Source organism: Bos javanicus, chromosome 11, assembly GCF_032452875.1.
Source record: "Bos javanicus breed banteng chromosome 11, ARS-OSU_banteng_1.0, whole genome shotgun sequence".
Classification (NCBI taxonomy): Eukaryota; Metazoa; Chordata; class Mammalia; order Artiodactyla; family Bovidae; genus Bos; species Bos javanicus.
The window spans coordinates 1,654,751-1,679,037 of record NC_083878.1 but is presented as its reverse complement, the minus strand read 5'-3'; the positions used below and the strand labels follow the sequence as shown (position 1 = coordinate 1,679,037).

General features: G+C 44.3%; 1 protein-coding gene across 4 annotated transcripts in view; it reads left to right on the top strand.

The window, feature by feature from the left end:
- Positions 1–24,287, top strand: part of ACOXL (acyl-CoA oxidase like) — a 330,642-nt gene that overhangs the window by 81,190 nt on the left and 225,165 nt on the right. For all 4 annotated transcript variants that reach the window (XM_061431434.1, XM_061431436.1, XM_061431435.1 and 1 more), the window contains exon 10: positions 14,180–14,214. In XM_061431434.1, the coding sequence (XP_061287418.1) occupies positions 14,180–14,214 (35 nt within the window). The remainder of the gene's footprint in view (positions 1–14,179; positions 14,215–24,287) is intronic.

Sequence of the window (24,287 nt, the reverse complement as noted above, 5' to 3'; positions counted from 1 at the left end):
AATGTGAGTGCAGGTAGAACAGAGTTTAATAATATGTCTCTGTCAAAGAATCTATGTTTCAGGCTGACAAAGACAGAACCCTAAGAGAAGGCTCGCACTCAGGTATGCCAAAAGTATATGAGTCATAGCATTTTTGCAAGGTAATTGTTTCACCCTTATTAGATCTTTTAAAAATTACAGAGTATAAAGTGATGGAGAGTGAAAATCCACATCTACCTCACCCTTGCCATCCAACAATTGGCATTTAGTCTTCCAGGGTCCTTCCTAATGATTATATTATATGATATGTATCTATATATGTATTAAATTATCTATCTATATATCTATATATAATTATAATCATTATATTATATAACCTATATATAGATTATATTTATAATTTATGCATGTTTACTCTGTACCTGCAATTTTTAAAATTTGTGTTTGTTTAAAAGTATGTTGTGAACAAAGGAAACCATAAGCAAGGTGAAAAGACAGCCTTCAGAATGGGAGAAAATAATAGCAAACGAAGAAACTGACAAAGAATTAATCTCAAAAATATACAAGCAGCTCCTGCAGCTCAATTCCAGAAAAATAAACGACCCAATCCAAAAATGGGCCAAAGAACTAAACAGACGTTTCTCCAAAGAAGACATACAGAGGGCTAGCAAACACATGAAAAGATACTCAGCATCACTCATTATCAGAGAAATGCAAATCAAAACCACAATGAGGGACCATCTCACGCCAGTCAGAACGGCTGCTATCCAAAAGTCTACAAGCAATAAATGCTGGAGAGGGTGTGGAGAAAAGGGAACCCTCTTACACTGTTGGTGGGAATGCAAACTAGTACAGCCACTATGGAGGACAGTGTGGAGATTCCTTAAAAAACTGGAAATAGAACTGCCTTATGATCCAGCAATCCCACTGCTGGGCATACACACTGAGGAAACCAGAATTGAAAGAGACATGTGTACCCCAATGTTCATAACAGCACTGTTTACAATAGCCAGGACATGGAAGCAACCCAGATGTCCATCGGCAGACAAATGGATAAGAAAGCTGTGGTACATATACACAATGGAGTATTACTCAGCCATTAAAAAGAATGCATTCGAATCAGTTCTAATGAGGTGTATGAAACTGGAGCCTATTATACAGAGTGAAGTAAGCCAGAAAGAAAAACACCAATATAGTATACTAATACATATATATGGAATTTAGAAAGATGGTAATGATGCCTATATGCGAGACAGCAAAAGAGACACAGATGTAAAGAACAGACTTTTGGACTCTGGGAGAGGGCAAGGGTGGGATGATTTGGGAGAGAATAGCATTGAAACATGTAGATTATCATATGTGAAACGAACCGCCAGTCCAGGTTCGATGCATGAGACAGGGCGCTCAGGGCTGATGCACTGGGACGACCCAGAGGGATGGGATGGGGAGGGAGGTGGGAGGGAGGTTCAGGATGGGGACACATGGCTGATTCATGTCAGTGTATGGCAAAAACCACTACAATAATGCAAAGTAATTAGCCTCCAATTAAAATAAATAAATTTAAAAAAATAAAGGGAAAGGAGGCACAAAAGGAGAAATAAAAAGTATGTTGTGTCAGTTTTCGCAGTGGATTCACAGTGGGTCTACGGCACACCTTTTTTTTTGGCCATGCCCCGTGGCATGTGAGATCTTAGTTCCCTGACTAGGGACTGGCCCCGTGCCCCTGCAGTGGAAGCTCAGAGTCTTGACCGCTGGACCACTGAGGAAGTCCCTACTGCAGTCTTCTTTTAACAGCTATAATTGTGTTTTATGGAAAGCCTCATCTTAGCTTATGCTCTATATACCTGGATGATGGGCTTGATTTTTCATCTGTTTTGTATATTTTTTTAAAAACTAAACAGAGAAGAGAGGGGACAATTAAAAGAAGGATGAGTGTTTTTAATAAGCATTTGACAAATTCAACATCCGTTCATGATAAAACTGTCAGAAAAAAATAGAAGTGGAAGGGAACTTCCTCAACTTGATAAAGAACATCTACAACCCCCACCCCCCATACAGTTAGCAGTATATATAATGGTGAATGACTGTACGCTTTTCCCCTAAAGTTGGGAACAAGGCAAGTGTGTATGCGTTCACTGCTGTTACTCAGCGTAGTTCTGGGTCTTCCAGCTGGTACAATAAAGCAAGAAAAGAAAATGCATTTGGACGAGAAAAGGAAAAACCAGCCTTTCCATGTAGACAAGATGCTTGTCTGTCTAGAAAGCCCAAGGAACCTACAAAAAAATCTCCTAAACCTGCTAAGTGAATTTAGCAAGTCCCAGTACACAAGATAAACAAACAAAAATCAATTGTATTTCTGAATATTAGCAACAACATTTGGTTGTTGTTTAGTCGCTAAGTTGTGTCTGACTCTTTCTAACCCCAAGGACTGTAGCACGCCAGGCTTCTCTGTCCTTCACTATCTCCCCAAGTTTGCTCAGGCTCATCTCCATTGAGGTGGTGATGCTATCTAACCATCTCATTCTCTGCTTCTGCCTTCTCCTTTTACCTTCAATCTTTCCCAGCCCCAGGGTCTTTTCCAGTGAGTTGCCTCTTCACACCAGATGGCCAAAGTATTGGAGCTTCCACTTCAGCATCAGTCCTTCCAATGAATATTTAGGGTTGATGTCCTTTAGGATTGACTAGTTTGATCTCCTTGCAGTCCAAGGGATTCCCAAGAGTCTTCTCCAGCACTGCAGTTCAAAAGCATCAATTCTTTGGTGCTCAGCTTTCTTCAGTATATTAAGAGCAACATGTGGACACCAAAATAATTTGCACTTGCCCGAAAATGAGGAGAAATTCTCAGAAGTAAATCTACCAAACATGTATAGGACTTGTATGCTGAAAATTATGTGATTATACAATGCCAATGAAAGAAATAAAAGATCTAAATGAGTTGAACTATATACCATGTTTATGGATTGGGTGACTCCACATGATAATACTGATGCCAGTTTTCTTCAAAATCAATATACAGGTTTAATGCAATTTCTATCAAAATTCCAGCAAATTTTTTTTTTTGTTGTTGAATATACACAAGTTAGTCTAGAGTTTATATGGAAAGGCAAAGGAAGCAGAATAAACATTTTTTTTTTTTTAAGAGTAAGGTAGATTGAGTCAGTCTACTCAATTTCAAGACATATAGTAATCAAGTCTAGTGGTTTTGGCAGAGAGATAGACAAATAGATCAATGGAACAGCATAGAGAGCCCAGAAATAAACCCCAATAAATATACCCAACTGATTCTTTACAAAAGTGCAAAGGAAAATCAGTGGAAGGAACAATAGCCTTTTTAACAAATGAGTAACTGGACATTTATAAACCAACAGATAATGTGCGACCCCCACCTCAAATGTTAGCACAGGGAGCTCTACCCAATATTCTGTGATAACCTATATGAGAAAAAAATCTGAAAAAGAGTAAATATATGTGCAGTTGTAACTAAACCACTTTGCAGTACACACAAAACTAGCAAAACATAGTAAATCAACTAGACTCCAGTAAAATTAAAATTTAAAAAAATGTCTCACACCTTATACAAAAGTTAACTCAAAATAGATTGTGGTTTTAAATGTAAGACATAACTTTATATAACATTCAGAAAAAATAGAAAATCCTTGGGATCTAAGAGTATGCAAAGAGTTTTTAGAATAGACACCAAGGCATAATCCCTTAAAGAAAGAGTTGGTAGGTTCGACTTCATAAAAACAAATAAATTTTGCTTTGTAAAGACCTTGTTTGCAAAGACAAGTTATAGACTGGGAGAAGATATTTGTAAACCACATATCTGACAAAGGAGTAATAAAGAGTTCTCAAAGCTCAACAGTGAAAAACAACCAATCCGAATAGAAAATGGGCAAATGTTGGCAGATAAACACACAAAAAGATGATGTTCAGCATCATTAGACATTTAGGGAAGTGTAAATTGAAACCACAGTGGCTATCTAAATAATACCTATCAGAATGGCTTAAACTTCTTAAAAAAGTGATAACACCAAAAAGCTAGTAAGGACGCAGAAAAACAGCGTCATTCATACGTTTCTGGTGGGATTATAAAACAGGACGGTCACTTGGGAAACGAGTTTGGCAGTTCCTTCTGAAACTAAACTATCATATAATCCAGCAGTTGCACTCCTGGGCATTTATCCCAGGGAAATGAAAACTTATTCATGCAAATACTACCTGCACATGAATGTCCATTGTAGCTTTATGTGTAATAGTTCCAAACTGAGGACAGCTCAGGTGTCCTTTAACAGATGACTGGGCTGTGGTACACCCAAAGCCGTGGAATGCTGCTCTGCAGTGAGAAGGAGTGCAGCCAGCTGATCGGTCTCCAGAGAATGATCCTGAACGAAAAGGCCTGAGCCCCACAGGTTGCATACCGTAGGCTTCCATTTTGGTTACATTCTTGAAATGACAAAATTACAAAACTGGAGAACAGATGGCTGGTTACCAGTGTCTGAACTGGGATGTGTGTGGGGAGAAAGTGGCTGCATTTGTACAAGGGCAGCACAAGCTGACAGAGACATTCTGTTGCTGAACTGTATTGATCGATGTCAATGTACTCACGGGTACTGCGCGAAGATGTCACCATCGGCGGCTACTGGGCGAAGGATACACGGGGCTTCCTCTATTATTCCTTTATTATTCCTTCCTTTATTATTCCTCCTTCGTGTGAGTCTACAGTTATCTTATAATTCAGAATTTCCTTTTTAGAAATATAGTGTCTCTTTTTCTAGAGTGGATCTACTACATTTTTTAAAAAAATTTATTTTTTGGCCACACCACGAGGCATATGGGATCTTAGTTCCCTGACCAAAGATCGAATCCGTGCCCCCTGCATTGAAAGCGTGGAGCCTTCACCGTGGGAGCCTCGGGGAAGTCCCCTACCGCACTTCTCTTGACAGTTCCTGTCATACTTCACGGAGTGCTTCACATCTGCCTGTATCCCGTATGCCTGGGTGGAGGGCTTTTTGTCTGTTCTGTGAATTTTTTTGGTAAGAATTTGATTAGAGGAGAAAGGAGGTAAAAGCTGGAAGGAAGAAAAGTGGTTTTCTTTCTCTGAAACAGGTTCCTTAAAAGTACTTTTGTGTCTTACATTAAAAAGGAATTTCCTTTCCTGGGAGTTTTACTTTTGGGTCTGGTGAGGATCTGGGAGTCAGAGTGGGTCCACGCGCTGTTTTGGAGTCTCTGAGCTGCAGTGACAGGCTCTGAGCAGCCTTTCATTTTCTTGTATTTAACAGGCCAAAATCCACCCCAAAATGCCCTAAACACTTGTTATTGATGCACACGAGGGCGCCACATGTTCCCCTTCAGTCCTCGTACATTTCCTTCTCTTCTGTCTCTTCCTCCTACCCTGGCCGACTCTGACTTCATAATCAAGCTTTCACTTAAAAAGTAGTATTTGCCATCCAGAGTTCCAGAATTTTCCGGGTTAGGTGTTCCGTGACGTAAGCTGCACACAGAGTGCACATCCATCGCCAAGCCGATTTCTTTTATGTGCGAGTTACGGTTTCTAGGAAAATAGAGTGTGGTTTCTTCATATTATCGAATAGCCAACCGTTCATATTAAGAGAAGCTAAGAAGCCAGTCATCAATTATTTTGTTGGAAACCTAAAACCTTAAAAAAAAAAAAAACAAAGTAGGGTCACTGACAAGGTACAAGTGTCAGAAGAACTCCCTGGAGTGGATTAAGTGGTTCGTGAAGTGGTTTGGTAGCCCTGTTCATCCAGCTCTAGGTCCCAGCCACACAAAGATGAGTAAGCAGTGACATACGTAGATAGATTATGCCCACTTGTTGCCAGTGACCAGGGTGACAGCTGGCCTCCTGGAGTCCTCTATTGAGGCCATGAGAGTCCATTCCCCTGTCTCCTGGGGAGGGGCTGCAGCTACTCTCGGCTTTCTGCAGAGGGTGGTACTGAGGTTGGGGGTGGGGGCAGGTTCCTCAACCCGTGACTCATGGGGCTCCGTCCCTGGAAGATGCCTGGCAGAAGGGGCCCAGGTGCTGTTGCTGGTCGGGGGAGATGGCAGGCAGCAACTCAAGACTCACAGATGTTTTTAATTTGTGCAAACTGGTGGACAAAGCAAGTCCTTGTGAAAACTCATCTCCAAGCTTTCCAAGCAGAGCAGTGTAACTTTCAGTCCAAAAAGATGGTGCCTGGCTCGGGTTCCTGGGGACCGCAGGGAGGCACAGCAGCATCGCCCGTCTTACCTTGTCACTCCTGTGGGGCTTAGTGGCTTAAAAACAACTTGTTTTCTTAGGTTGGTTAAAGCAATCAACGCCTACGTTTTGATGTTGGTTCAATGTGAATTTCCATTGATTTAGCAAGTTGTCTTTTGCATCAGGTTTTGAAAGTTTCAGATCTGAATTACTAGGTTTCTGACAAAGCTGGAAGGAGCCTTACATTATATATACATGTGTGTGTGTGTGTGTGTGTGTGTGTGTATATATCCCCTTTTTTAAAACTTGAGTGGGACTTTAGCTTTTTTAGTTTTTTTTTTTTGTTTGTTAATTTAAAAGGACAAGGGAGGGATAACATCATGAAAAATAATGGAAAGTGCGATGTCGTTTTTCTTCCTCCCCCTCTCTTGATGCCTCCCCGTCTTTTGATGGGAATGACCGAGAGAGGCACAGCTCGGGGAGGGGTGGGGCTGCAGCCTGTGGAGCCTTGTCATGGGCCTCCGTGAAGCCCGCCCTGAACGTATCTGTGGACAGCACAGAGTGGATCTCAGCAGGCTAAGGACACCTCTCCCTGCTGAGCGGGTGATCACCTGTGAGCACCAGGAGTTCTCATCTCCCCAAACATCACCCCAAGGCTGCCAGCTGGTGACTGTAATCCCTGAAGTTGAGTGTAGGACATTAACATGATATTAAGAGGACATAAGACAAAAACACTTTCTTTTCCTATGAGGTGTATCATCATCATCATCATCATCATCACTGTTGTCATAGTTACTAAGAATTCATGTGTGCCCATCCTGTTGCTAAGTTCTTTGCATACATCATCTCGTTTGGTGATTCCTACACTTGAGCCCTCTCCCCCACCAGTTTCTGGCTCAGCGGGTCTGTCTGGGTCAAGGCCTGAGAACTTGCATCTGTCATGAGTTTGCAGGAGATGCTGGCACTGCTGCTCCTCTTCTCTGAGATCTATGTTAATCTGCCTGAAACGACCCCACGAAATAGGTAACATTATTCCCATTTTGGGGGCTTCCCAGGTGGTACTACAGGTAAAGAACCCGCCTGCCAATGCAGGAGACATAAGAGATGCATGTTCGATCCCTGGGTTGGAGAGATCCAGGGCACGGCAACCCCCTCCAGTGTTCTTGCCTGGAGAATCCCATGGACAGAGGAGCCTGGCGGGCTACAGTCCATAGGGTCACAAAGAGTCAGACACAATTTTATGATGAGGAAACAGGCAAGAAAAGGTCGGGTACCAGACCACAAAGCTCACTGTGGCTGACCATGAGCATGCTTTGACCTACAGTAGTTAATTTTTCAGAGGAAGTAGTGAGTGACTAAGACAGCCCACGGCCAAGGACTGGTGGGTTGTGGCATGTGTGGTGGGGTTTCAGAGTCAGGGTTGGAGGAGCAGGAAGTTTGGAGGTGATGCCTGCAGGACAGGCCAGCCATGGATGGTGCTGCCTGGGGGGCTGGCCATTAGGAGGGGAGAAAAGTGCTGGAAGGAGAGCCAGGGAAAGGGTGAAAGTGTTAGTTGCTCAGTCATGTCTGATTCTTTGCGACTGCAGCCCACCAGGCTCTTCTGTCCATGGAATTCTGCAGGCAAGAACACTGGAGTGGGTTGCCATTCCCTTCTCCAGGGGATCGTCCCGACCCAGAGAGTGAACCTGGGCCTTCTGCATTGCAGGCAGATTCTTCACCATCTGCACCACCAAGGAAGCCCCCAGCCCAGTGGAATGCTCTTGGTGGGTCTCTTCCTCCCTGCGCCCCATCCATAGTGCCCGCTCACCATGGCTCTGTTTTTGTGGGATTCTGTCCATGCTGTGACCCTTGGTCTTCTCTTCATGCTCTTCTACCATCTTTCCCAGGAAAGGCAGAGGGAATCATTACAAAAAATATAGGAGGAAAATAAACAACAGCCTTTTCTCTTTGAGTTTATTTTGTGACATTATAAATTTTGGACTCTTGAAATTAAAAAATAAACTATAGGAAAATCACCTCTGAAGTGTAGGTAAGGGAGGGAAGAGTCACATGTAGCGGGAAGGCTTTTTCCAAGTTGGTCACAAACTTGTGAATTCAGATTGGAAGCTTGGAAAACCCGAGGAGAGGCTTGGCAGCACAGAAAGCTGGAAAGCAAGGTTGCGGATCAGTGGCCCCCTGGCCAAATTCCACTGACATGTTTTGTTTGGCTCCCGTAGTATTTGAAAAATAGTCAAATCAGTCTCAGACGTAGGAGTTTTCATAATAAAACCCTTGGTGTCCAGCTTCGTCTCTGAGGAGCGGGGAGCGCTGTTGTACGGTCTGTGGCTGGCTGGTGGTGGACCTTGTGAAGGGACTTGACTCCTGATCACAGCCTGCCCCTAGTCTAGAAGGTTCTGGTACTTCACCCAGGAAGGAGCAATACTCACCAGCAGGTGACTTGGAGGCTTGCGCTTACTGGACTCATCCTTCTCACCTGCCTCGGCAGCCTGTGTGTGAGAGCACATTGTAAACGTGGAGCCCCGTGCAGCCCTGGCAGCACAGGACTTGGGCCAGCGGGCAGTAAGGAGGAGGTGAAGGTGAAAGTCTTAGTCCTCAGTCGCGCTGACTCTGGGCGACCCCCGGCCTGCAGCCCGCCAGGCTCCTCTGTCCGTGGGATTTTCCAGGCAAGAGTCCTGGAGTGGGCTGCCATTGCCTTCTCCAGGGCATCCTCCCAACCCAGGAATTGAACCAGATCTCCTGCGCTGCAGGCAGATTCTTCACTGACTGAGCTGCTGAGAAGAGGTGCTTGGGGACAGTCTGTGTACCTGTAAGGGAAGTTCCCTGTGGCCTTCTTCTCAGATGGTGCCGGTTACTTCTTTCCTTTAAAATAGTTTCCAAAAATGGATTAAAAAAAATGTGTGTTCTAAAATTATGATTATTTTGTAAAGTCCGTGCAGTGCAAGTGGTGCTTTCTAGGGCATATTTGGCTACAGCTGGGGCACTTCTGGGTGTTTTATGGCAAATTATTCTCAGATTACCCCTTAATGCAGGAAGGCCTGCCAGTTGTCTGAGCTCCCTGGGTCATATAGAAAACCCCTGGACTTGATACAAAACAGCTGCCTGGCTCAGTTGTTCCAAAAAAGGAGTGTTTTGGGGGCTGAAGCAGCAGGAAAAAGGTTTTTGTTGTTGGTGGAGATCTGGTGGGGGGGAAAGTTAAATGACTCTTTCCTGGCCATTGAAAGGTGATTGAATTTTGGTATTAGCAAATTGTGGAAATCTCGAAAGAAGTACTGGAGAAGGAAATGGCAACCCACTCCAGTGTTCTTGCCTGGAGAATTCCATGGACAGAGGAGTCTGGCAGACTACAGTCCATGGGGTCGCAAAGAGTCAGACATGACTGAGGGACTAAACCACCAGGAAAGAAGTACTCTGAATGGGAGTTTGTTAGGTGCTTGCTGGTAATACCCACACTATGTCCTGAGGAGGAGGGTGTTCTCCAGGGCAGGGGGCTGCACAGAACTCCGATGACCTCTGTGTCCCGGAGCCTCAGCCCAGGCGGGGCTGGGTCAGGGGACTGACCCCGGGGCCTCCCTCTCCTCCAACCCCACGGCCCCTGCTGAGATCAGCCACAAAAGGATCAATTGTCTGAGCTTCCCTTTGTCTCAGAGGCTCTAGGGGCCTCTCCAGATGCCAGAGTGTCTGTGTGTGTGTGTGAGGGCATGTGCACAGCTGTAGAAATGTGTGTCTGTGTGTATATATACTGGTGTATGCAAATATTAGGCTTCCCAGGTGGCTCAGTGGTAAAGAACCTGCCTGCCAATGGAGGAGACTCAGGTTCAATCCCTGGGTCAGAAAGGTCCCCTGGAGAAAAGAATGGCTACCACTCCAGTATTCTTGCCTGGAGGATCCCATGGATGGAGGAGCCTGGCGGGCTATAGTCCATAGTGTCACAAAGAGTCAGACACGATTGAGCAATTAACAATTTAACTTTGACTTTACACAGCTCACTGGCCTTGTTTGCCTGCTCCATATAGGGGTTTCATGGCAAGGCCCACAGAACTTTCTACACTGTTCCAGCACCTTCTCAGGACTGCCTAATCAGATACGGTGCATTCTATGTGGCATTTAATGCAGGTTTCCAGAAGGACTGTGCAGTGGCCTGTGCTCATCCACCCCCATCAGTAGCTCTGGGACCTTCATACAGATTCCAGTCATCCTATTTCCTAGTGCATCTTTTTAAAAATACTTATTTATTTGGTTATGCTGGGCTTAATTGCAGCCTGTGGGATCAGGTTCCCTGGCCAGGGATCAAGCTGGGCCCCCTGCACTGGGAGCAGGAGTCTTTGCTGCTGGGCCCCAGAGGAGCCCCTGTGCGCATTTTCAAAGACCTGCGGGATTCTGTGGCTGGTCTGTATGATTCCAAGATTCTCTGTTTCTTTCTTAACAAAAGTGTTCTTTGAAATGGCTGTAGGGACTTCCCTGGTAGTCCAGTGGTTAGGACTCCATGTTTCCAGTGCAGAGGGGGAAGGGTCTGAACCCTGGTTGGGGAACTAAGATCTTGCATGCTGGGTGGCATGGCCAAAAAGAAGAGAATGTATTCACATATAACTGAATCACTCTGCTGTACAGCAGAACTTAACGTTGGAAATCAACTGTCCTTCAATAAAATAACATTTAAAAAGTATATTTATAAAAAAAAGACTGTAAACCATATTCGATTCAGAAGCCAGGAAAAGACTAATAAAAACGATAAATCGAAATTCACTGCCATGAAGGATTTATCTCCCAGCCCCTTTTAACCAGCACAGCTGTCATGTAAGAACTTTTTCTGCTTCTTTTTTATTCTTGTCCCTCCCCAGTCCTATTTCCTCTCCCTACTCTAGATAGGGCTTATCTTTTAACTGTGGAAAAGCTACCAATTAAACAGTACTCCAAAGCTTATCAAAATATTCAGGCAGTCACATTGGCTCATCATTAGCCTAACTGGAAGCCAGAACTTTTTCACCCCAGGAAATGTGAAGCTACCCAGCATGTGAAGTTGGTAACTGGCTCATCCTAACCTTTTGGGGGCTGCAGTTTCTACTTGTATTTTGTTCCCCCAATACGTTCTTCCTTGTTCTTTAAATTCTTAATGGTCCCTCAGGCGTCTTCCTCGTCTGTTTGTTAAAATCTCAAAGAAGGTGCCCTCCTGGCTGAGGTGAGATAGACAATTGAGTCCATTCAGGTGAGGGGTGTGTGAACTCAATATGTTACGTCTTCCCTTTTAGATACGCTTTTGGTAACATGAAGCCTCACTGTCACTGGTTCCCTATTTCCAGGGCTATCAGTGATAATGCCTAGCTGAACGATTCTGGAGCTGAGCCATTCCCAGAGTAGCTAGGGGATTCTGCAGTAACCAGAGCTGGTTAGAGCACTGGGCTTTCGTAGCCCTAAGATTTCTCCTAACTCTTCCTCTTCTTGGCTCGTGCCCACCCCATCCACCCTCCCACTGCCCCAGGTACCCTCATGTCATCTTGTAGCACCCAAGAGAGCACCCCCAAAAGTCACCGCCCCACCCCTACTTCTGTGAGAGCTGACATCAAGGGGACTGTCAGTGATGTGTTTGGGGATGTAAGGTCTAACTTAGGCAGACTTTTTTTTTTTTTTTTTTTTTTGCCAGAAATGATGTTATAGCTGGTGCTTTGGTTTTTAACTGCCACTGGGATTCTTAGTCATGTAGTAATTCAGCTGTAAGTGGGTGAATGAGACTTCCATAGGCATGATTAGGGCTGAGCACTGAGTATTTTACATGATGGAATGGGAATGCTCAGATGCTGTCATGTCCGACTCTTTGCAATCCCATGCATGGACTGTAGCCCGCCAGGCTTCTCTGTCTGTGGGATTTTCCAGGCAAGAATACTGGAGTGGGTTGCTATTTCCTTCTCAGGGGATCTTCCTGACCCAGGGATCAAACCTGCATCTTTTGTGGCTCCTGCATTGGCAGGCAGATTCTTTATCACTAGGGCCACCTGGGAAGCCATGATGAAATACAAGGTTGCAAAACTTAAAGTTTAAAAAAAAACTTCAAAATTAAATTTTGAAATGTGATGACATTTTCACCCAGGGAGTATTGCCTATAAATAGTGGTATTGCTTATTTATAGAGTTTTCCCCATCCATCCCTGGTTGCTCAGACAGTAAAGAGTCTGCCTACAATACAGAAAATCAGAGTTCGATCCCTGGGTCAGGAAGATCTCCTGGAGAAGGAAATGGCAACCCACTCCAGTATTCTTGCCTGAAAAATCCCATGGAAGAGCCTGGCGGGCTACAGTCCAGGGGGTCGCAAAGAGTCAAACACGACTCAGCAACCAAGCATACACACCACCCCATCTGTCAGTAGGCACATGCGTGGGCATATATCCAGAGAGAAACACACAGAAAAGCTGCTTTGTCCTTATGTTAACCTGGTGACAACATTGTTAAGTGGCCCATTTTGCAGTTGTGAACACTGAGGCTCTGAGAGTTGAAATCCCTTGCTGTGAACTGGTTGAGGCCCACGCTGTACGGTTCGACCCCTGGTGGTGCTTGAGAGGTTTCCCTGGCACCCCCACAAGGCAGGGAGGAAATCACCGTGTCACCTTGAGTCTCCGCTTGTGGTCGTGCCCGGCATCATGCACACTTTCTCTTGATGTCACGTGTATATCACAGGTGCAATTTCCTTGCGGTCTTCAGAGCTGCCTTGCTGACCTTGAACTGACAGGCTTGGTGTGAAGTCTGTGCCGATCCCCTCCCCAGGGAGGCCCTGGCCCAGGTATCACCCCCCGGAGTGGGGGCAGCCGGGGGAACCTTCCAGGACCCAGGCTTGGCCATGCTTTCCTAATGTGAACCTCAGAATCAGCTGTACTCTGCCATCCCGTCCTTTCATGGCTTTGTCTCAGAGCTGAAAGAACCCTGTTTTGCTCTTGGAAACAGACAGTAGAATGGTGGTTGCCAGAGGCTGCAGGGTGGGGGTGAGTGGAAAGTGCTGGTCAAAGGGGACCGACTTACAGTTCTAAGACGAGTAAGTTCTGAGCATCTCATGTACAGTGGGGTGACTGTAGTTAACAATACTCTATTGTACAGTTGAAAGTGGCTAAGAGAGCAGATATTAAGTGTTTTCACCGAAAAAAGAAATAAAAAGTAACTGTGAGGAAATGAATATGTTAATTAAAATGATATGTACAGTAACCATTTTGCAATGTATATATATATATATATTTAAAGTCATCACTTTACATAGATACACTTTTACTTGTCAATTACACCTCGCAGAAAATAAAAGATAAACATTAAAACATTTTTTAAAAAGGAGGGGGTGGGGAAGAAGTCTTTCCTGATAAGAGACACCTTCTGTCTAATCCACAATGGAATGTTGTAGCCTCCTTAAGACCCTTTCAAAATACAATGATTCTTTTAATAACTAAATTGAAAGTAAAGATCAATCATTAAAATGTGTTATTAAAAATAACAAAAGTACAAGTGAGATATCAATGGGCTGTCTATAAAATAAAATTGTTTTATTATCAGTTTTGTAGCACAAAACACTGATTAAGAAGCAGTCCACATCATTACTGAGTTTTGTTTTCTGTTTTTTTCCTGATTCATATGTCCCTTGAGTGACAGCTCTTAAATGTTTGGGCTTGGGAGTCAGACGTCGTTATCTGGTTTCTCTTGTTCATTGCGTGTGTTTGTTCTTGTCAGAACCGCCCCCTCCTAATGATGTGACGAATGCTCATGCGTATTATCTTAAAATGAGTACATGCTTGTATTTGTATTTTTGTTTTCAACATTGCCAAGGTGCTATGGAAAGTTAAAGTTAATACAAGATTGGAAAAAATAAAATTATTCAAAAACAGCAGCAACAAAAGCATGTTATTATGAAGCATTAGGAGGAGGGTGTTTTAAGAAATGTTTTAAAAATTGGCTATGTCAAGTTAGTTTTCTTGTGAATTCAGCGTATGCTTGGTATTATTTAATATGTATTCCTCTCTTTTTTTAATTGCAGCTTGGGCTGACGATAGCCATTCGCTATAGCCACAGGTAGGTAAAGTTACATCTTCTTTTAGAGTATCCTTCTTGATTCATAGCTTTTGGTTGGCTTGAGTCTGCATGTTTCTAAGCTGAATTTTGTTGGCTGCTCTACCCACAATGTCAGTAGCACAGCAGTGTGATCAAATTGATCTAGTTGCTGATTGGTGAGAGTTGATCACTATTTGGAGGAGTAAGATTTTTATGTAAAAGTGGTGGTAGATAGGTCATTTCTTTCAAAACCAAAAATGTAACACGCTAGGGCTGGGATACAGAGGTCACTTCTGGTAGTGAACTCTAAACTGAGGGTGAGAACTGGAGACAGGGGTATCCTGCGTGAGAGATGAGGCCAGAAAGCCAGGTGAGGGCTTGTTAATGAAGTCCTTGCCCCCTCAATGCAGAGCTCTCCGACTCCTGCCTTGGGTCCATCTGATAATGAATCGAAGTCCCTCTTTTTGTTTTGTTTTGTGATTTCTGCCTTTGTCTCAGCTTGCATCACGTTTATCAAAAACGTTTATTTCTTATACTTGTATTAACCTTTCCCCTTTGCACGCATCAAAATGTATTAAGATGCTGAATTAATTAAGACACAGCCCAACGGAGAGGCAATAAGCACATCCCTATTGCTACTCACATGACAGGCCAGTCAATTGAGACCAGTTGTGGGGCATGGAACAGTGACTTTATTCAGAAAGTCAGCAGACTTCCAAGATGGTGGACTGGTGTCCCAAAGAATCGTTTACCCTGGTTAGAATTCAGTCTTTAAGAGGAGCCCAGGGCTGGAGGGTGGTGGCGGCTGGTTTTTACAAACCCCTTGGTGCTGGAATCCTTTGTTCTTGCAGCTGTCCATGTAGGTCAGGGCATAATGTTCCTATAAACCTCCAACAAGACAAATGGTTATTCTCCGTTCTGCAACTTTTTATCTCTACAGGAATGGAAAAGTGTTATACCTTTAAAGGTCAGAGCCTTAAAAGCTGGGCTACCCTGTATATTTAAAGCTATAAGCAACATTCTCTTAATGATTAACTTGTAGCAAAAGCAGCGGGATACAAAAGTTAAAGAAACAGATCCAGTATGGAGTCAGATTTGCTCTTCCCTGTCACATCTTCATGGGGTTGGAGGTCAAGGCTGCACAACCTGCATCTTGTCCCGTTGCCTCTGTCCTGTCTCTGGGGCCAGTGGGCGCAGAAGGGACCAGCCTTCCCTCCCAGATGCACACACGTCACCATGTTGCCTGGTGATGTCTCTTCTGCTCCTCCAGCCACCTGGCTCTGTTACCCACCTCTGTCCTCTGGAGGTGCAGGGTGATGAAGGGAGTGGGTTTCTGGTTGAATCCTTTCTTTAAAAATCCCACTATCTTATTTAGAGTACTTGAAACTTCTATCCTTTTGTTGATCACTTTTTTAATGTGTGTAAATTATCTCTAAGATAGATTTTGCCATTTTATTTATATATCTATTTACTTACTGAAGTGTGGTTAATTTACAATGTTTCAAGTGTACAGCAAATTGCCTCAGTTATATATACATATGTTTATATATTTCTTTTTCAGATTCTTTTCCACTGTAGGTTATTATACTGAGTATACCCCCTTGTGCTATATAGGAGGACCTTGCTGGCTATCGATTTAATGTACAGTAGTTTGTATCTGCCAATGCCACATTCTTAATTTATCCCTCCCCTGCTTTGGTAACCATAAGTTTGTTTTCTATGTTTGAGTCTATTTCTGTTTTGCAAATAAATTCACTTTTTTGTATGGGAGTACAAATATCTCTTTGAAACTTTGCTTTCTATTCTTTTGCATGGTGGGTCCTTTGGTAATTTTATTTTTAGACTGTTTAAGAGCTGCTATACTGTTTTCCTGTTTATTACTTTTTTAATTTTAATTTTTTTTACATTTTTAAAAATCTTTTTAATTGAAGTGTAGTTGCGGTACAATATTATGTAAGTTACAGGTGTACAAAATAGTGATTCATAATTTTTAAAGGTTATACTCCACATATAGTTATTATAAAATATTGGCTATATTCCTTGTGTTGTATAATATATCCTTGTAGTTTATCTTATTTTCAATTTAATTTTTATTTTATTTTATAGTTTGACAATGTCATGTTGGTTTCCAGACTACAGCAAAGTGATCCAGCTATATGTACACATATATTCATGGGGTTGTAGCTTGTGTCTGTACAGTTCTTGGTCACTTCAAGAGCTCATAGTTGCTATTGAGAAATGATTTCCATTTCTCTTGTTGCATTTGCCCAGAACCCAGATGACAGAATTGAGGTTTTCCTTGGTCTTTCTTGTGTGGATAGGGATATTTTGGGAAACAAGATTTGGGACTTTAGGTTCTAATCACCCAGTCTCTTTCCAGAATTCTAACAGGAGAGCCATATGGGGGCTTCCCACGTGGCTCAGTGGTAAAGAAGCCACCTGCCAACGCAGGAGACATGGGTTCGATCCCTGGGTCAAGAAGATCTCCCTGGAGTGGGAAATGGCAACTGACTCCAGTATTCTTGCCTGAAAAATTCCATGGACAGAGGAGCCTGGCAGGCTACAGTCCTTGGGGTCCCAAAGAGCTGGACACGACTGAGAGGCTGGTCACACACAAACACAACAGGAGAGCCAGGGCCAAGCGAGGTGGAAGAGAAACCCTGGCAGACAGCCTCCGTGGATGGAGGTGAGATAGAGGGCAGAGAGGAGGCATGGTTCCAAGAGGCTACTTTTGGGAGGACATTTCTCAGTGTGAAGAGGAACAGGCTAGGGGACTGTAAAGGATTTGAGTGTGGGAGGGAAAGGGCCTGCTAAGATCCGATAACCCTGTGAGCAGGCAGAACCTCTTAGGCTGCTGCAGACGCATGGGGGCAGAGCTGCCTGGAGCCAGAGGGGCTCTTGTGTGGCAAGAAAGGGGCTTGAGGCTCAAAGGATGCTGGTTTTGTTTCCATGCATCTGCACTGGTGCCTCGGCTCTCAAATATGTCTTATTAATACCACGCACGGTGTTCAGAGTTAGGACCCCTCAACCCTACCCCCAGCTCTACACTAATACACGCACACCCCAACCATCCCCACTTCTGCCCCAGGCATCGTTCAAACTCCTGCTACACCTGTTACTCTAGACCTGTATGTGTGGTAGAGGAGTGCGAGCGTGTGTGTGTGTGTGTGTGTGAGATGTGGTGTAGGATAGAAGACTGAGGAGCTGGGATGGTGGAAAGTGACACCCTCATATTCCTACCGTATAGATGTCCCGAGCAAGGAAGAGCATCAGCCGTGACCCCCCGTGCCTTTGACGGCAAATCCTGCACTCATTTCATTTATTGGGCATTTTCGTTTATTTGTGTAAAGTCATGTCATTTTCACAGAGTGGAAAATTGTCTTGCTGTTCATTCCCCACTGTTCGGCTTGAGGTTTTTCGGGTGGAATCCACACAGTGGTGACAGCTGGGTAACCCCCAGAAGTGCCCTTTGCAGATAACAGCTCAGGGGCCCCGCCACCCACACGGTGGGGGAAATTGTTCCCCCACCGTGTGGGTGTTTTGTTTTTTCTTTTTTGACAAGATTGTAAGAGAGTTTAGATGTTCTTCCTGCCTGTCACAGGGCAGCAACCTGAGGATGCCTGCTCCCTCCTGACAGGAACCCCTGGGCCAAGGGGAACCGGGCTCAAGAGGGATCCACTCAGCTTTGGCTCTCGTTCTCTGATGCGATGGAGAGGTCACGTGTACCAACAGCAGGACAGTTTGGCACGTGGCACTCATGACCATGTTTCTAAGAAAGGCTCATGAAGGCATGGTATGAGAGCAGCAAAGCGACCCCCGACAGAATTGGTTTCTTTTAATATTTTGTCGTTTTTAAATAAACAAGGAAGGGTGGCTGGATCTAGAGATGATCATACGAAGTGAAGTCAGTCAGACAAAGACAAATACCATATGATATCACTTCTTTGTGGACTCTAAAATATGATACAAATGAACCTATTTCAGAGAAGGCCATGGGACCCCACTCCAGTACTCTTGCCTGGAAAATCCCATGGACGGAGGAGCCTGGTAGGCTGCAGTCCATGATGTCGCGAAGAGTCGGACACGACTGAGCGACTTCACTTTCACTTTTCACTTTCATGCATTAGAGAAGGAAATGGTAACCCACTCCAGTGCTCTTGCCTGGAGAATCCCAGGGACAGGGGAGCCTGGTGGGCTGCCGTCTATGGGGTCGCACAGAGTCGGACACGACTGAAGCGACTTAGCAGCAGCAGCAGCAGAACCTATTTACAAAACAGAAGCAGACTCACAGACATAGAGAACAGACTTGTAAGATTACCAAAGGGACAAGGGGGTAAGGGAGGGATAAACGAGGAGCTTGGGGTTAGCAGAGGCAAAGGGCTGTGCATAAAATAGATGATCAACAAGCTTCTACTGATAGCTCAGGAAAGCTGTATTCAATATCCGGTAATAAACTATAATAGAAAGGAATATGAAGAAGAATGTGCATACACACATATATACCAATTCTTTGCCATGCACCAGAAACCAACACAACATTGTGAACCAACCACTACTTCAATATAAAGAAGTAAATGAGGGAGGAAGGGAAGTTTTCACTTGTTTTAGTCAAATGGAAAGCCACGGAGTTGTGACTTTTAGATGAAGACTAAAAGTGTATCATAGGGCTTCCCTGGTGGCTCAGTGGTAAAGAATACGCCTGCAGTGCAGGAGACATGGGTTCCACCCCTGGGTCAGGAAGATCCCCTGGAGAAGGAAATGACAACCCACTCCTGTATCCTTGCCTGGGAAATCCCATGGGCAGAGGAGCCTGGCGGACCTACAGTCCATGGGGTCACAAAGAGGCAGACACGACTTAGACACAAAACCAGTACCAAAGGTGTATCATTTTCACAGCTGACTTCTTTCTGTCAATTTCTTTGATAGAATCAGTACCCCATTCAGGCCTGTGCTCTAAGCCTAATCTTAGAGTTGAAGGTACCAACCCCCTAAAAGGCTTTGAGATCCCCTGAGGGCTGGCGAGGGCAGAGGAGACTTGACTGTGATTAGTCCCAGGGAAGTGGGCGAGTTGACAGCTTGATGAGTTCAGAGCTGGACTAAGGTGGGCGTGGCCTCTCACAGAAAAGGCTGCTGCTGCTACTGCTGCTAAGTCGCTTCAGTCGTGTCCGACTCTGTGTGACCCCATAGACGGCAGCTCATCAGGCTCCCCCATCCCTGGGATTCTCCAGGCAAGAACACTGGAGTGGGTTGCCATTTCCTTCTCCAATGCATGAGGGTGAAAAGTGAAAGTGAAGTCGCTCAGTCGTGTCTGACTCTGTGCGACCCCATAGACAGCAGCCCACCAGGCTCCTCCATCCATGGGATTTTCCAGGCAAGAGTACTGGAGTGGGGTGCCATTGCCTTCTCCAGACACAGAAAAGGCAGACTCCCTGATTATAGGTTATTCCAAGACTGCCTTCAGGTATTGGTTTTGAATGAGCCCATAGAGAAGTGGGCCAAGCAGGAAGTGAAGGAGTCCTGTACTTTTGTGTTCTGATTTAGATTAGAAGAAGAGTTTGAAGTTCGTAGATGAAGCAGAATGAACAGATGAAATTGTAATTTTGAGATGCAAAGGGAGGAGCATACCGAAGCAGGGCCATTAGGACATTGGGACATTGACTTTAAACACCTAGCGACTCCCATCTGGAGCTGGTTTGATCTCATGGAGACGCTTATTCTCCACATTCTGTGAAAATAAACAGAGATGCCTTTCTGGCCTTTTTTCCCCTTCCAGGGAATAGTTGATCCTGTTACTCGGGCTCTCCGGCCGACTGTTCCGTCTGTCTGTTTTTCAGACTTCACATTGAGGCTCCAACTAGATTTATACTCAAGGTTGCCAAGAAATTTATCCAGCTCCCATGGTATAATCTTAAAAGCAATGCCATCTTTTGGAAGATTGCATTCTTTTTTAAAAACAATTAATTTATTTATTTTAATTGGAGGACAATTACTTTACAGTACTTTGAGGGTTTCTGCCACTTATCAACATAAATGGCAATAGGTACACACACATTTCCCCCCATCCTGAAACCCGCTCCCTCCTCCCTCCCCAGCCTACCCCTCTGTGTGGTCCCAGAGCACCAGCTGCGGCTTTAGCTTCCTTCTTTAGACAAACTTAGCACAAAAGATTGCCCCCTGAAGAGCAGCATATGAATATTCACAGGGTGTCTGAGTTAGATGCTCTGAGTGAGGATGCTGGGGGCTGGGGTTGTACAGCTGAACTCGGCAGGGGGTTGTGGATGTACCTGGTGAGAGGTGGATGCTTTTCAAGGTCCAGGGGAGTAAGGGGTAGATGCATGTTCCTCTCCATCCCCACCCTGTTTAAAAATGGAAATACAGTCGATTTACAATGTTGTGTTAGTTTCTGGTGTACAGCAAAGTGACTGTGCACCAGAATACACACACACACACACACACACATATACTTTTTTCAGATTCTTTTCCATCATAGGTTATTACAAGATACTGAATATAGTTCCCTGCGCTATGCAGCGCTTCCTTGTTGTTTATCTATTGTATGTATAGTAGTGTGTATCTGCTGATCCCAAACTCATAATTTACCCTTCTCTCACCCCCTTTCCCTATGGTAACCATGAATTTGTTTTCGATGTCTGTGAGCCTGTTTCTGTTTTGTAAATAAGTTCATTTGTATCATTCTTTTAAGATTCTACATATAAGTGATATCATATGATATTTGCCCTTCTCTGTCTGATTTACTTCACTTAGTGTGATCATCTCTGGGTCCATCCATGTGGCTGCAAATAGCATTATTTCATTCCTTTTTAAATGGTTGAGTAATATTCTATTTCTGGGCTTCCCTGATGGCTTAGTCAGTAAAGAGTCCACCTGCAATGCAGAAGACCTGGGTTTGATCCCTGCATCAGGAAGATCTCCTGGAGAAAGGAATGGCAACCCACTCCAGTATTCTTGCCTGGAGAATCCCATGGACCAAGGAGCCTGGTGGGCTACAGTCCTGGGGTCGCAAAGAGTCCGACACAACTGAATGACTAACACACACAATATCCCAATGTGTGTATTTTTGCACCACGTCTTCTTTATCTAGTCCTCTGTCCGTGGACACTTAGATTGCTTCTGTGTCTTGTTTATTGTCAACGAACACTGGGGTACATGTATCTTTTCAAATTATAGATTTCGTCTTTTCCAAATATATGCCCAGGAGTAGGGTTGCTAGGTCTCATGGTAACTCTGTTTTAGCTTTTTTGAGAAACCTCCACACTGTTCTACTTAGTGGCTGCGCTGACTTGCACTCCCACCAACAGTGTAGGAGGGTTCCCTTTTCTTCACACCCTCTCCAGCATCTATTATCTATAGACTTTTGGATGATGGCCATTCTGACTGGTGTGAGGGAATGCCTCACTGTAGTTTTTATTTGCATTTCTCTCATCATTAGCAGTGTTGAGCATCTTTTCATGTGCCTGTTGGCCATCTGTATGTCTTCTTGGGAAAAGTGTCTGTTTAGGTCTTCTGCTCAGTTTTTGATTCTCCATCCCCTTTTAATCTCTTGTCTGGTATCTCCAATTGGTGTTTTTGTCTTTTAGGGATCTTCTGGTCCAGGATCCTGGCCATTTCCCCAGTCAAACGTACTCATCACATATCTGTTGCCATATCCACAAAATGACCCCTGGGGAATCTTTTGCTTGCCACCCAAAAGATCTTTCTCAAATACAGATCTGTAATGCCCTTCCCACTCAGGAGCTTCCATGGGCTTCCTTATGTGGAATAGCATAAGGAATCCCCTGACCCTTCGCAGGGGATTCCAGACCTCACCCCCAGCCTCTGTCTCCTGCCACTTTGCTGCCGTGAGCTTCTTGCCTCCTTCACCCCTTGCTCTGGCATCTTCCTTTGAAGAATTAACTTTCTTCCTGTCTTGCGTCAGTGAACTCCTATGCACCCTCCAGTGGCCCCTTCTGTGTTATCTCCTCTTCACCTATTTGTCAAGGAGCCATATTCCTTCCTGTTGTAGGTCTCAGGGGTGCTTCTCAGAGCTTTTCCTTTTTGTGTCTTTTCCTTCCTGTCTCAGGCAGCAGGCTGGAGAGGCAGATTACCTCCTTCTTCCCCACAACATGTGCCCCTCCAGATCAGAATGTGTGCGCTCCACAGCCCAGCCCTCACAGCCAAGGCCATTTGGCAAAGCCATTCTGTGTGAGTGGTCTGGGAGGCACTGGTTGGTCTCTGAAAGATAACCACTCTTTTACTTTCAAGAAGATAAGGCACCCAGCTCACTTTGATGAACGCAGCTCAAGTGAAAAGGTAGAAACATAAACAAATGGGACTTCCCCGGTGGTCCAGGGGTTAAGAATCCGCCTTCCAACGCAGGAGACGTGGGTTCAGTCCCCAGTCGGGAAACTAAGAGCCCACATGCCGCGGGGCTGCCGAGCCCGTTGGCCACAACTCCATAGCCCGTGCACTCCAGGACCTACGCACCACAATCGGGAAGAAGCCCACATGCTATTACTAAGACCTGACACAGCCAAGAATAAATAAATAAATAGAAGCATAAGCATAAATGTTTTGTGTAATGATAAGCTAATTCAAAAAATGACAGCTCAAAAATTTACATATCAAGGCAAAAGACTTAGAATAGCCAAAGCAATTTTGCAAAGGAACAGAGTTGGAGAAGTTGTGCTTCCTAACTTCAGGACTTATCCTAAAGCTACAGTAGCTAAGATAGTGTGGTATTGGTGGAAGACAGGTATATAGGTCAATGGAACACAGTAACAGCTACAGGTAGACCCACACATAAATGACCAACTGATTGGCACAGAAGTACCAAGGTGACCCAACAAAGAAAGAAAAATCAAAGCCTCAAAGCCTCAACCCATTCCTTACAACTTGTATAACAATGAGCAAAAGTGGGTCATGAGCCTAAAGTAAAAGGAATCAGTAAAAACTTTATAGAAGAAAATGTAGCAGGAAAATCTTGTGACCTTGGGCCGGGCAAAGGTTGCTTCAGACACAAAAAGCATAAAGTATAAAAGTTGCTAAAATGGATTTTATCAAAGGTAAAAACATCTGTGCTGTGAAAAACCGCTGCTAAGAAACTAAAAGACAGAAAAACAAACCAGAAGAAAATATTTTCAAAACACTTATCTGATAAAGGACTCGCATCCAGAATACATGTAGAACTGTCACAAGTGTTTGACAGGAAAGCAATTTAATAAGTGGGCAACAATTCTTCAACTGATGTACTTGACCACAGAAGAGCTGCAGATGGCCAGTCAGCCTATGAAGAGAAGTTCAGCATCATTAGCATTAAGGAAATGCAAATTAAGGACACAATGAGATGCCATTAGACATATATCAGAATGGCTTAAATAAAAAAACCAAGCACAACAATAAAACACAAAACGCAGAAACCCTGATGATATGAGAGTGCTGATGAGGACTTGGAGAAACAGCAACTCTCATTCTTTGCTGGTGGGAAGGCAAAATGGTGTGGCAGTTTTGGAAAACACTTCAGTAGTTTCTCGTAGTTAGCTGCTCAGTCATGTCTGCCTGTTGGGGACTCCATGGACTGTAGCCTGCCAGGTGCCTCTGTCTGTGGAATTCTCCAGGCAAGAATACTGGAGTGGGTTGCCATTTCCTCCTCCAGGGGATCTTCCCAACCCAGGGATCGAACCTGGGTCTCCTGCATTGCAGGCACATTCTTTACTGTCTGAGCCACCAGGGAAACGTTAACAATTACCTTGCTGTATGATCCAGTGACTCTACTCCAGATTGTACTAAGACAAGAGAAATGAAAACGTTTACCCACACCAAGACTTATAAGCACATGTCCACAGCATCTCTATTCATAATATAGCCCCAAATGGAAAACAGTCTTTACTGTCCTTCACCCAGGAAGTTGGATAAACGAACTTCTACATCCCATATTTCACTGGCACATCTGTACCCGAAATATGACTCAGTAGTAAGAAGGCACCCTGCGGAATGAAAGAAACCAGATTCGAAAGCACAGACTGTATGCTTCCATTCGTATGACATTCTGAAAAAGGGAGAACTATAGGGAAGAAAGGGCTTCCGAGGTGGCTCAG